The sequence below is a fragment of the Miniopterus schreibersii genome (assembly GCF_964146895.1).
Source record: "Miniopterus schreibersii genome assembly, chromosome: 16".
Lineage (NCBI taxonomy): Eukaryota > Metazoa > Chordata > Mammalia > Chiroptera > Miniopteridae > Miniopterus > Miniopterus schreibersii.
Genome location: NC_138116.1, coordinates 32,236,098 through 32,250,950, shown reverse-complemented (window position 1 = coordinate 32,250,950; position 14,853 = coordinate 32,236,098). Strand labels below are relative to the sequence as shown.

General features: G+C 39.8%; 1 protein-coding gene across 1 annotated transcript in view; it reads left to right on the top strand.

Annotated features, from left to right (window-relative positions):
* The window catches only part of METTL16 (methyltransferase 16, RNA N6-adenosine), a 55,015-nt gene extending 43,191 nt beyond the window's left edge, over positions 1 to 11,824 (top strand). The window contains exons 9-10 of the mRNA XM_081161878.1: positions 8,159 to 8,332; positions 8,458 to 11,824. Coding sequence (XP_081018004.1) covers positions 8,159 to 8,332; positions 8,458 to 9,081 — 798 coding nt within the window. The 3' untranslated portion in view covers positions 9,082 to 11,824. The remainder of the gene's footprint in view (positions 1 to 8,158; positions 8,333 to 8,457) is intronic.
* The last annotated feature ends 3,029 nt before the right edge of the window (positions 11,825 to 14,853 follow it).

Genomic DNA, 14,853 nt, shown 5'->3' with positions numbered 1-14,853 from the left:
GGGGCAGATTACATAAAGAGAATATCCAAATAGTCACTAGATAGCTAAAAATTACCAGAGATTCCTATCTGACCATCAGACTCCTCATCTATCAAGTCAATTCAGACACTGCCTTCTGTGAAGTGCCCTGACTCTTCCTCGGCCGACGGGATCCTTTCCTGTTGCCACTGTAGCCCTTTGTCCATATTCCCACCATGGTATCTTCGATGTGGCACTAACCTCGCATAGTATCTGGTCCTCAGATAATAATCATTAAAGGAATGGAAATAAAGGAACAAATGATGTGGTACAGTGATTCTCAGACTTTCCCACTGAAGCACCACCTTTAGCAGAAAACGGTTACTGACAAACCCCTGAGCATCAAAGGGACAGTGAAGACGTTCTCAGGAAGCGCTCTGTGATCATGAAGTCTCCTCTTTCTTTAAAATCCATTTGAATTTTGCATTCTATTCCCTGATTTTATTTCCATTTTTAAAAGTTAAATAATTTTAATATTGAGTCAAATTAACAATCTAAGATGACACACTATATTTATCATTTAGTTCCATTGTTATTTTTACAAAGTATGCTAACAATAGGGTTAATTTTATAAATCATAAAAAAAGGTTAATTCTATTTTTTATAGAATTGTTTCTATTTTTTCATTTAGTTTTACCTTTCTCTTCCCAAAATGCAGCTTACAGAATTAACTACAATGTTGTATCAGTATGTCTTTTTCCCCCCCTTGAATTGTCACTCTTTATTGAGTTACACATTGAAATGTGCAGGTTCGGTGGCACCAGTCACCACAAACCCTCCCCCCCAGGTTAGTAGATCTTACATTTATTCTATTGCTGTTTATCAAAACATTTTATTTTTATTTTGTTTTCTAATTATTTTTAATTCCTAAAGGAACTCTCTTTTGGAGATTGGGATTTTGTTAAAACTGCTTTCAAAGCCCACATAGCTAATTCGGAATATTATCCAAAATAGAATACCTCTGTGCTTTAAAAGTGGGTTTGATTTTTTTTTTTTTAATATCTGGAAGGTATTTCTTAAAACTATTACATGGTTTCTTAAATTATTGTAATAACTGGTCCTCCAAGTTGACTACTTTAAGGAGATGGCCTTCCCTTGAATGTGAGCATATTGCTTGACTTAACTGTTTATTTAAAAGTCAATCTTGCATGACTTATGTTTATACCACAGACATCCTGATTTATCCATTAATTTAGAAGTTTCCTATGAGCAGGACTCATACATTCATTCATTATACAATTTTTTTGAGCAGTATGTGGTAGTTGGCACTTAATATTTACCAAACAGATGTATGTCTAAACTAGTATTCTTTTTTTCTACTTTCTTTCCTTCACTAGAAAAGAGGGAATTAAATTTGAGGCACTGTTTTGTTTTAGCTTTTTTACTCTTTTTTTTAAAATTTATTGATGAGAGAGAGGTGGCAGGGGGAGGCGTCAATTTGTTGTTTCACTTATTTATGCATTCATTGGTTCATTCTTGTTGTGCCTTGACCGAAGATCAAACCCACAACCTTGACCTATTAGGACAATACTCTAACCAACTGAGTTAACCAGCTGAGCTACCCTGGCTGCTTTTTTGTTCTTTTTAAATGTTTTCTTATGGTAAACATTTTAGAAAATATGGATAATTTTTTTAAGGAAGAAATTACCGTAAATCCTACCACCTATAATAGATAACCACTGTTAACAGTTTTGAATATATGCTTTACATACACAAAAGAAAGAATAGTTTCTTTTTAAAGATTAAATACATACATAAAGTTACACATCAAATAGTACAAAAGAATTTACCATAAAAGCACCTTAGCCCCATCATAACTTTTGATACTATCCCACTTTGCAGAAAGAACATATTTTAGTGGATTCTGTTTCCTATGGTGGGTGGTACCTTCCTTTCTCTTGATATGTGCTGTCCAATATTCTGGCCATGAGCGCATTAATTCTTTTAATTTAAATTAAATTAAAAATTCAGTTCCTCAACTCCGTCTCACTAGCTACTTTTCAAGTGTTCCGTTAGCCACATGTGGCTAGAAGCTACCGTATTCGCCAGCACAGATATATAACATTTCTGTCATCACAGAAAGTTCTACTGGATAGTAATGCTCTAGATAAAAATATGCTTTTACCTTTACTTCATTTATCAACTTGAGACAATTTTAATTGCCTTGATTCAGATATAATTTTGTAAGCTTTTTTAAAAATTGAAAGATAAGTGCTTTTATAAAAATGTATCTGTTATAGATTTAAATATTAATGACTTATTTACCAGTAACCCAAATTCCTCTCATGCTCACTCCTAATTATTAACCCCTTTCCCTCCTGTTTGTCTTTAGTATTTGGTTTCTTTTATGCAAATACATATGTGGGATTCATCCACATTGGTGCCAAGAAGAGTTTGTTCTTTGCAACAGTATTACTGTATCATTTGAATATACTACAATTGACCCATTCTACTCTTTAGAGACATTTGAGTTGTTTCCAGTGTGCAGGTATTATAAATAATGTTTCTGTGAACATTCTTGTACATGATTTTACATTTCAGTTGAGTATAATCCTAGGAGTGGAACTGCTGGGTCATGGAGCCTGGGGTGTAAGTTCAGCTATAGTATATTTTCCTAAAGGGGTTGTTTACACCCACCGGTGTTGAGTGTAACACTGTATTGGTAGGTGCTCCACAGCCTCACCGACACTTGATATTCTAACAGTTAAATCATTGTGTTTTTAATTTGCATTTCCCTGATAACTAATGAAGTTTCACAAAACCCTTTTAGATATTCACTATTTGTATATTCTATTTATGTCAAGTGTCTGCATTTCTTGCCTATTTTATTAACTACATGTAAAAAAATTGAATTGTAGGCATTTTCAGTGTTTTCTAGATATGAGCCTCCTTTTAGTTATATACAGGGTAGGGCAAAAGTAGGTTTACAGTTGTAAGTACTTGAAACAGTTAATTTTTGTGTTGTTATTTATTAATTATTGTATTATTTTCCATACGAACAACTGTAAACCTATTTTTTGCCCCTCCTTGTATGTTCTCTTAGGTGTTAACTTGCCAGTACCTTTTGTTAAGATTTGTTTTTAATCATAATTTTAATTTAACCTAATGTACCAGTTTTTTCCTTTATGGATGTTAGAGCTTTTTGTGTCTTATTTTAAAAATCTTTCTTAACCTCAAGGTCAGGAATATTTTCTCCTACATTATTTTCTAGAAGCTTTATCATTTGATTTTTCACATTCAACAAACTTTTTTTTAATCCTCACCTGAGGATATTTTTTCCATTACTTTTTAGAGAGAGTGGAAGGGAGAGAGAGTGAGAGAGAAACATCGATGTGAGAGAGACTCGTTAATTGGTTGCCTCCTGCACACTTCTGACCAGGGCCGTGGATCGAGCCTGCAACCGAGGTACATGCCCTTGGCTGGAATCAAACTCGGGATCCTTCAGTCTGCAGGCTGAAGCTCTAACCACTGAGCCAAACTGGCTAGGGCTCAAGAAACTTTTCAAGAAAACTTTTGATTATGGAAAATTTTGAATTTTTAAAAAGAAAGAGCATTTTACTGAACTTCATTTATCTATCACCCACTTCACTACTTTATTTCTTTAATATGTCTTTTTTTTTTTTTTAAATATATCTTTATTGATTTCAGAGAGAGGAAAGGAGAGGGAGAGAGAGATATAGAAACATCAATGATGAGAGAGTCATTGATCGGCTAGCCCGCAACCCGGGCATGTGCCCTGACCAGGAATCGAACCCTGATTGCCTGGATCCTAGGTTGATGCTCAACCACTGAGCCATGCCCGGCCGGGCAATATGTCTTTATTGATTTTAGGGAGAGGAAGGGAGAGGGAGAGAGAAACATCAATGATGAGAGTCATTGATTGGCTGCCTCCTGCACGCCCCCTACTAGAGATTGAGCCTGCAACCAGGGCATGTGCCCTGACCGGGAATTGAACTGCAATCTCCTGGATCCTAGGTCGATGCTCAACCACTAAGCCACGCTGGCCGGGCCGCACTTCACTATTGACAGTTCGTGCCCATTCGTTTTTTTAAATCCTCACCTGAGGACATTTTTTCCATTGCTTTTCAGAGAGAGTGGAAAGGGGGGAGAGAGAGAGAAACATTGATGTGAGAGAGAGACATCTATTGGTTGCCTCCTGCAATTGCCCTGACTGACCAGGGAGGGGGGTCGAGCCTGCAACCAAGGTACCTACCCTTGGCTGCAATTGAACCTGGGACCCTTCAGTACACGGACCGACGCCCTAACTACTGAGCTGTACTTTCTATTCTGTTCTACTTAATATCCCCAATTTTCTATATTTATCATTCAAAAATCCCATGTCAGCAATCTTAGTTATTAACTGTACTAACATAATAACTCATTTGTTTTGAACCACTGATACACCACAGGTCTCAAAATTAACATTACTAGTAACAAAAAGATTTATGAAAGTAGCTTTTCCCTTTTTTGGGGGGGGGGGTCTTTGTGGATAATCTCACGATGGATTTTAAAGTCATTTGGAATGTTTTCTGTTTGTGGGTTTATAACCACCAAGTCCATACCAAGTTAAGTTCATTTGTTTCATTTTACTTTTTTTATTTTTAGGGATTGCCTTTTTTGTGTTACTTAATTTTGTTTTGTAAAATATATTTACATGGTTTCAATATCAAATCTAAAAACAGGGAGATGCAGCCAGAAGTTTGGCTTCTTTGTCTTGTCTCACCCTAATCCCTCATGCTCCATGGGTTACTGTTTAAACAATTTTATAATCTATCCTTCCATTGTTTTTCCGTTGTTGTTGTTGTCCTCACCCCAGGATGCTTTTTTCCATTGCTTTTCAGAGAGAGTGGAAGGGAGGGAGGGGTGGGGTGAAGGAGAGAGAAAGAAACATCCATGTGAGAGAGACACATTGACTGGATGCCTCCCGAATGCACCCCGACGGGGTGGGGAGCAAACTGCAACCCAGGTACGTGCCCTTGACCTGGAATCGAACCCGTGACCCTTTAGTGCATGGGCTGATGCTCTAACCACTGAGCAAAACCTTTTTTAATATAAGGAAATACACCTATGGCGTTATAACCACCCCTTTTTAGATAGGTATCATTCTGTATAAACTTTTCTTCCCCTTGCTTTTTACTTTTTACTGTTATTACCTATATGCCAGGAATGATGAGGATATTTTAAACAGTGACCTGTACTATTAAGATAATAATAGAAATGCCCTCTGGACTGTTAATAAGGAGGCTACACCCTTAGACAACAAAATATTCAGTCCACTTCATGGCAGCAGAGGTGATACATGTTTGGCGAAAGTCTGGCTGTCCTTCCCAGCTCACCTCCTGTCTGTGTCCCATCCAGATGTCAGTGTTGGCCCCTTGGCTCTGTTTCTCCAAATAACAATAGTCTGTGCTGAAGAACGGCTCACAGAACAGACATTCTGCTTGTTCCTGGAGGACCTGGGGCAGTAGCCTTTCAGAGTGCGACAGAGCAGCGAAGATCCCAGTGCCAGGAGCGCTCCTTTCCCCTCAATACCATCCTAGAAGTTGCTTTGTCAAAACAAGAAGGCTGTGGCTTCACGCTCAGCAGATCTCTAGTGAATGGCTCCCTTCTTTTCCTGCAGATACTGGGAGAACATAATGATTTCGTGTGGCTTATATTCCCTATGCTGTACTTCCAATCCTGGTGACTGTTCTGTACTGCCAATTTGTACTTAATCCCTTCTCCTTTTTCACTCAGTTTCCAATCCCCCTTACCTCTGGCAACTGTCGGTCTGTTCTCTGTATCTATGAATCTGTTTCGATTTTGTTTGTTTGTTAGGGAATCCGAATCTCCTGCCCTATTCTCCTACACACCACAGTCTTTCTTCCTCCTCAGTTTAATAATTGTATCTTAAGCTCTTTAGTGCAAAGTGTTCCGCTCTTGGCTCTCGCTTTGTAGCAGACTAGAAATTATGTTTCTTATGCTGAGTGACTAATAACAATACTATTGTCCTAATGTCAATATGAATTTATTTCATCTTGTGTGAAACATTAATCGAACAAGTTCAGGCGCAGGGCAGCGGAGCCTATTACTCATTTCTTTTTTTTTTTTTTAAATCCTCATTTGAGGATATTTTTTCCATTGCTTTTTAGAGAGAGTGGGAGGGAAAGCAATAGAGAAACATCAGTGTGAGAGAGACACATTTATTGGTAGCCTCTGGCACGCTCCCTGACTTGGGCCAGGGTTAGAGCCTGCAAACGAGGTATATGCCCTTAGTCAGAATCGAACCCGGGACCTTTCAGTTCACAGGCCGATGCTCTAACCACTGAGCCAAACCGGCTAGGGCCCCATTATTCATTTCTTAAGAGCAGGTTCCTATTCATATACACATCCTTTGTTTTTGGTGCTTTTCTTCTAAGCTTGTTTTCTAGGGTTCTTTAATTTTTTTTAATGTAGTTAATATCTGGTATGAGAGAAAATACAGATTTTTCTTAGAAATACAATCTAAAAGTTTTCTAGCATAGAATAAACTGGCTGTTTCATTGTATCTATATGGGGTATGGGATTGCCGGTTAGTTCTTATAAGGCCTCACCCAGTAATTAGACCTTTCTCTGCATGTATATGCATGTGCTCTGTCACTTTCTAGGTAGAGCCACAGTTAACAACAGCACAATTCCCAGGAACTCCTCTTTGTAGGAAAAGATCTGCGAAGCTGAACTAGGTGTTTCTCTTTTTTTTTTTTTACATATATCTTTATTGATTTCAGAGAGAGGAAAGGAGAGGGAGAGAGATAGAAACATCAATGATGAGAGAGTCATTGATCGAGCCCACAACCTGGGCATGTGCCTTGACTGGGAATCGAACCCCGATCACCTGGATCCCAGGTTGACGCCCAACCGCTGAGCCATGCCTGGCCAGGCGGTATTTCTCTTTTTTGAGCCTTTCTTCTTACAATCTGTTCAATTTTCCGTTACTTTAGAATTATCTTAAATTTTTTAAAGTTTTGATAAATTTTGTCAACAAGTATGAGCCTGTCTTTTAAAATAAAGTGTCCATAATATATCTGGTCTTAGCTGAGTCATTTAAAAAAACATTTAGTAAGTTTTTACTTAAAGAAATAAAATTTAAGTACAGCAGTGTCATTTGGTTTATAAAATGGAACTTGAGTCCCTCTAGTGGGTAGAGTATAATTCACTTTCCAAGCTTGAAATACAAAGATGACAGTCTTGAATTACGTGGAACCACCTTTCAAATCCACTATGCTCATCAGTACTGGTGTCCCCCCTCCCCAACTGAGAGGCAGTGCTTAGCTAGTCACTGTATTGGCTCTAGCATTAGACAAGATTCAACAGTCCTCTCTGCCCATGTGATCTTAGTACCCTGGTCATTTTACAAGCTGTGGCTCACCAGCTTCTTTCTTTCAAGCCTCAGCAAGTATAAACGCAGAACATGTTGGCTATTTTAAGCCATGCAGTTCTTTATAGAAAAGAACACAGTGCCTTCAGGGTCTTTGAGTTGCCATTAAGGAAATAATTATGCAGGCCCATTTAGGATATTTAGTTGTTGGAGGAGTTGTTTCATACCGATAGCCAGAACACCAGAAGCATGGTGTGGCAGAAGGAACCTGGGTTTGGGAATCATATCCTAACTTTGAAGTTACTACGTATATGACCTTGAGCTGGTTACATAGCCTCTTTGTATCTTAATTTTCCCTTCTGTAAAATGGGGAGGTGATAAACCTATTTTCCAGGGTTAAGTGTTAAAATTACATTCAGCCCTGGCCGGGTGGCTCGGTTGCTGGAGTAACATCCTATACACCAAAGGGTTGCAGGTTCGATTCCCAGTCAGGGCACATACCTAGGTTACGAGTTTGATCCCCAGTCAGGGCATGTGAGGAAAGCAACCAACTGATGTTTCCCTCTCACATTGATGTTTCTCTCTCTCTCTCCCTTCCTCTCTGTCTAAAAATTAATACAAAATATCCTTGGGTGAGGATTAATAAAAAATAAATAATAAACATGCAAAGAATGCCTTTTGTGTTCTGAGTGCTCTGTGATTGGTAGCAGGAGTCATGGAAATTTCCCAAGCTGAGTTCATTGTAATGCATTAAATTATTTGGATAACTTTCCCCTCTTCTCTCATGCCTTCTTTTTCTTTCAGTCACCACCAAGTAAGCGAAGAAAATTAGAGAGGCCAAGGAAACCCATCACATTTGTAGTGTTGGAATCTGTGATGAAAGAATTATCCCTCAAAGCGTCGCCTCTGGGCTCTGAGACAGTGGAAGGAATAGTAGTTGTGACGACATGGATTGAAAAAATTCTCACTGATCTGAAGGTACCCAGTTAAGCATATTGAAGAAGTTCTTATAATCCCTTTTTAATTTTATTTTCCTTTTTTTTTAAAGGAGTTTGAGAGTAGAGAAGTGACTGCCTATACAATTCTGGTTTTTCTCCAAACAGGTCCAGCATAAACGAGTTCCCTGTGGAAAGGAGGAAGTCAGCCTTTTCCTAACAGCCATAGAAAACTCCTGGGTTCACTTACGGAGAAAGAAAAGAGAAAGAGTGAGACAGCTGAGAGAAGTGCCTCGTGCTCCTGAGGACGTCATCCAGGCCTTGGAAGAGAAAAAGGTCGCCCCCAAAGAGCCTGGCAGGAGCCAGGATTTGGCCCAGGACACCCAGGAGAGTGCCCCGTGTGGGCCTGCTCCACAGGAAGGCGAGCCAGCTGCTGTAGAGGGCTGTGACCCAACCCGGGATTCGCTGTCCCGGGAAGAGAGCCCAGAACCCATGGAGGACGGAAGGAGCGAGGAAAAGGGGGAGGGGGAAGGGGAGGGGGCGCGTAAAGGCCCTGGCAGCGGAGCCCAGGACCAAGAGGCTTCTGAGCAGTTCATCAACCCAGTGTCTGAAAAGGGGGACCACCTCCAAGGAGTGGCTGGACGTTACCTTTTCAAGTGTTTGATAAACATTAAGAAGGAGGTAGATGATGCCTTAGTTGAAATGCATTGGGTTGAGGGTCAGAACAGGGATTTGATGAACCAGCTTTGTACCTATATACGTAACCAAATTTTCAGGCTTGTTGCTAGTTAACTCCAAACTTCTTGCACAGTTGGGAAAGTTCAATAAAGCAACTTCCCTTGGAGTGGCCTGTGGGGTGGCAAGAGGAATTCTATCATGAGCCTGTTGGTAGCATTATGTGGAATTATCTTTACAAACAGAAACAAATGGATTCATTTTTAAACACACACACACCTTTTTTTTTTTTAAGTTACAGGGCATTGTAGTATGGTAGTTAAGGAGGAAGAATTGTGGCCATCATCATCAACAAACAGCCATCATAAAACTCTTAAGGGATTTAAACCTGACTTAAACTGATCACGTTAGCTTTAGACTACTTCTGTGAGGCCTAAAGGATTATTTTTGGAATCTGGTCTAGGTCAGAACTCTACAGAGCATCATGCTTTCTCATCCCCCAAATCGAGGCAGAACACCAGATAGGCTCTATACCCTCTTCTAGAGTCACCTTAAAGACTGAAGACTTTCCCTGTACATATGATTGACTGCTCCTGAGTCAGTCCTAAGAAAAGAAACCAGCCTGATGGTAGGTGGCAGGAGAGTCAGGGAGAGGCTTAGTAATGCCAGAAGGCCGATCTGGGGAGTACCTGGAGCCGTCACATTCCTGACTCATGTCTGCTTTGATGTTGCTTATTTCAGAAACAATTAGGTAAGCAGAACTCCCAGGTGGGACTGAGAAGCCATACCCCTACCTCCAGCCTGGTGAAAGTACTGTTTTGTAGCAGTTTTACTAGTGTATGACATTTGAAATGGAGCTTTGTTTTGTTTTTAAATATAAGAGTATTCTGAATTGAAAACTGTCCATCTTGTTTGAATCCTGGAGTTGGGGGAAATATTTTCTTGGCTTTAAATGGATAAATAATGATAGAAATAAGAAATGGATCACAATAGTTATGTTCAGTAGGTTGCTTAAATTCTCATCTATTGGCAGATAAATTGTAGCTAATCAAATACTGCTTTTTGTGGGTTCCTTAGTAATCCCCTCTGAGTTTACCTGTTAGCATAGGAGAATTCTGAGGCCAGGGTAACCATGTTCTTAAAACACATTTCTAACTGGAATGTCAGGGCTCAGCAGGAATGCCTCTGAAAAAGGAGTTTCTTTTTTTGTTCTCTTGGTGTTTGGGTTACTCTCTTCCGAGCCTCACTTTCAACATCCTAGTGTTCTATTTAGACTGAAATTTTTGAGTATGGTGCCAGAGTTCCTTGTTATCTGCAGAGAAGCTGGAACTGAGCAGTTAAGCCACACTTTTGAAAGGTAGCTATTGGTTCTGGCAGAATACTGATGACCTTGGCATATTTTGGCAGTAGCCAGGCCCAGCCCTCAGCAAAGATAGGGGAAATGAAAATAGGACTATATAATACCTCCCTGTGGCAGTGGAGACAGCTGCAGAAGATAACATATTAACCCATCAGTGTTCTTAACCTGGTCTGTGAACCTTTAGAGAATCCTTAAACCTCCTGGATTGTTTTTAAAAGCTCTATGAGCATGTGTTTTTTTTGTGTGTGTTTTTCCTGGAGAGAAGGGTTCCTGACCTAGAGTCACACAGTGGGTCAGTAACCCACTAGGAACTCTTCTTTGGTAGGATGAGGAAACCAGTCTCTCCTAGGGTCATGCAGAACCAAGATTTAATCCACAGCCCTGGATTCCTCTGGTCTGATAATCTGTACCCGCCCACCCCGTCCTGCTGCGCTTGCTCTGATAACATTTGAAGCTCATGCCAGACCCAAACCAAGGTAATTTCTACCTTGATAGAATTTCAGCGTGATCTAGTCAGGTGGCCACTACTCCTTCAGTAAGTAGCCAGTAACTGTTTATTGTTTGCTTATTTGTTTCATTAAAAACAATAGCATGTGCTCTAAAGATATGGAAAAGTGAAAGAAACCGGTGGCAAAATCACTGCTAGTCTCAGCCTTCTCAACCAACCATTACTGGTACTTTAGTATTTCCTTCTAGTCTCTCTTTCTGTAGATGGGGTGTGTGATCGTGTGGGTTTAACTTTGGTTGTACTGCTGCGTGTTCAATTTTATATTACGGTTTTTCATTTAACATCTTACAAGTATTTTTCCATGTTATAACAGTAGTGTATTTATTTATACTCCTTGCCTGTTCAAAATGTATTTCAGGTACAGTATTAGCCTTTGTTTAGATCTAGTACTTGGAGATTCCCAGAGAATAAGCTGTGTCACTGGAGGCACAGAAAATATGTCCGGTGTCTGTGAGTTTCATTGCCCCAGGTTTAATGCTTGGTGTCACGGAGGAGGTTTTATAGGTGTTGGTAATGCTCTTAGAGTTTAAAAACTACGTGACAAGGGAAGCTTCCACTGCTAGAGCTGTGAGTGCCTTTGCATTCGGATGTCTTCATTTCTTTCTCTGAGAAGAATAGTTTGTTTCTATCTAATGACAGAACATTGAAAATCTTTTTAAAGGACATCTAAAAAAAGTTATGTATGCATATACTTTATAATTGTATGGTATGTGATGTGACAGCATATACCTCTGGTACAGGGGGAAAGGGAATTTATTTTCTTTAAAGGAATGGGTTACTGCCCTGACCGGTGTGGCTCAGTTGGCTGAGCATTGTCTTGTGCACTGAAAGGTCACTGGTTCGATTCATGGTCAGGGCACATGCCCAGGTTGTGGGCTAGATCCCTAGTCCGGGTGCATGTGGGAGGCAGCCGATCCAATGTTTCTCTCTCACGTCGGTGTTTCTCTCTCCTCCCTTCCTCTCGCTCTAAAAAAAATCAATAACGTATTTATAAAAAAGAAGAAGAAAGAAATAGGTCATTGACTCGTGTGTCGTGTTGAATGATACTTGCCTTAAATATCTGGAGGTCAAGTTCATATTGATGGATTGATATGGAATTAAATCTCTGTGGTATTATCTTAAATTCTGTTCTGGTCCCTGGCACTGGCTTCTGATCTCTTATAACTCAAGTGGGAACAGAAGTTGAACTTGTTTTCCAAGGAGGACTAAAGCTGCTTTTGTTGTTTGAAATCTGCTTTGCTTCCAACAGTTTGGTTCCCTCACCCCACATCCTTGCCTGACTTTTCACTCACCAGAGCATTGTTCCATAACCTAGCAGGGTTGGTGTCTCTGCAGTAGAGTTTGAGCTAATCTTAAGGGTTCATGTTGATTACTTAAACCTTTAGTATGTATATATTTAAAACATGAAATCTCTCCTCTTATAGAATTCAAAGCTTATGATGTGAGCACAGCAACTTCTACAAGTAGTAAAACTGCAAGGTGTGGAAAAGATGCAAAACCGGATGCCTCTTAAAAAGAAGTAGCCTCTCCATCTTAAACCGCAGCATTTTCCTCTGTGGCCACACGGGGGCACCTTTGGTCCTTTTTTCAAGCATCTTAACTGCACTATGGGAATGGATCTAATTGTTCCCTTGGTATTTTCTTGAAATACCCATTTGCTACCCAGATAAATATTTTTATGTAAATAAATAGAAAGAAGAAGAAAAAATCCACTACCCAATGGTCTTTTTATCTGGGCATAATCTTTTATCTTTTTATGTTTCTTTATGATCCCAGTTGATAATTTTTTTCTTTCTTTCCATCTGTCCTGCTACTCTAGAATATATCCAGGATGGGTCAATCCTTTGGATCAAATTTTTATTAGTATCTAGTTAACTGGGGTACTGCAGGGGGATGTTTAGTGATCTTAAACAGTAACTTTTCAAAAGCATTATGTTCCAGGAAGAGTAATATAGAGAACTCGAAGAAGGAAACTGTTTTCAATGTTCCTTTGTCTTTTCATTCTTTCGTTTTTCTGGCTGGTTGACTAGCACATGTGTTATGTGTTGTTTACATCAAAAGTTGGCACAGTTGCTTCTGTGCTGTGTATATTTTATAGGTTAGTGGGGCCTTCTTTCCCACAAGGTTGTTTCTATGTAGAACATACATATTACTAACCCTGGGGTCTGTGTGGGCTCAGGGAGAAGTCCCATCTACCCTTATTTTCATCACCCAGGATCAGATGTTATGGGTGGACACCCAAAAGATCTGCACATTAGGAAGAAGAAGGTCCATTTTGGGGAACTAAAGAGCCTTGGAGTAGGAAAGTCTCAAAGATACATCAGTTTTACAGCCATCCAGGAGGTACCCCTAGAAAAAGGACCTGACTACATTTTTTTTAGGGAAGTTAGTGCTTGGGAGATTTGGTTTGCTGAATGGGCAGTAACCCCAGTAAAACCCAGAAGTGACTTACTAGTAGAATGAATTGGCCTCTGCCTCCTGGAGCAGGGTGGTGATGGTCCTGAACCTTTCTAATGCTCCCAAGAAGAAATCACTTGGTGCTCATGCCAGCACAGTGTTAGCCCTACATGGGGCTCATTCCACTAGCAGCAGGGCCTCACACACTTACCAGAGAGTTCCCATTCTGCTCTGTAAAGGCATTTAGATCCTCTGCTGTGACTCACCCAAATGACTAAAACAGCAGTTTATTATTTTAATTGCTGGTTGGAACAGCTAATGCTGCCTTTTGGAGGCTATGCTTTTATTCCAAGGACTATGTTGTGACTGAGTGAAGGCCTTGCACCACCCACCGAATGCCCTTTGAGGTGTAGCCTACCCACCTGTCTCAGCTCAAGCAGAAATGTGAGGGACTCTTGGCTCTCCTCCGGGAAGTGGACGGTCACTGGTGCTCATTATGAGCCAGGGAAATAAGACAAGAAGGAATGAACTAGAAAGTGTGGGTGAACTTGGCAGAATTGGCTTGTATACGATGTTCTTAAGAGGGCGAAGGATGTTACATCTTAGGTGCTTTTCCACCGCCCTAAGGGAATGAAAAACAGAAAAGGGCACAGGCTTCACAGTCTGTCAGACCTCAGTTTACATTCCAGTTCCACTTACAGGGTAGGTAGAGTTCGCTAAGCCTTGGCTTCCTCATACAAAAGATGAGGAATTCTTGCTTCCCAGAGTTGTAGCAGCAGTTCAATGAGAGAAGTACTAAAACATCTGGAAGCGTACGTAAACAAAGAGTAGGCTTCTCAACTTGTTTATCTCTTTTTCTTCTTTGAGTTTTCAATTTCTAGTCAGAAAATTTTCCAGTAAACTCAAGTGAAAAGGCCAAGGCCTCAAGTATATAATTGCAGGTGTAGACTACCACTTTTTGACCAAAAGCAAAAGTGAAGCTTCCATGTACTGGAGGGATGAACAATATTGATTGGCCATCTTCTATATAAATTGTCTTATTTAGTAACCCTGCCAAGTGGTGTGGTGTCCCTGTGTGATAGCTTAAAAAAAATGGAAGCTCAGAGAACTTAAAGTGACTTGTCTTAAGGTTATTCGCAGAGCTGAGTCAGAGAAGTGGGATTTGAACTCAGGACCAGAGATTCACGATACAAAATCTCACAATTTGGCAGTAAACTTCCAGGCTAATTTGACCCACCTCTAGGGAAGGAGACGACAATTATTTGACACAGGGAAGAGAGAAAAAGCATCTCTTACCCAGCCTCACTGTTTCGCACTTTAAGGTAATATTATTTTCCAGCCTATGATCAATGAGCAAGATTTAATAAGTGAAATTACTTGTAATTAGTTCTTAATTTATGCTACCAAATCTTCATAGAATTTTGTATTTGGCAGTAGTGAAGATAATTAAGTAGTTAGTGAAACCACAAAATGTCTAGTTCATGTACATGTTGGATCATAATCAATGTAAAATAACTAAATAACTGATAATTAGGTAATGACTCTTAGACTATACCTAACTGTATGATAATTGAAGGATTTTTTAAATATTTTAGTAGCCAGCACTAAATATTTCACGTGCAGA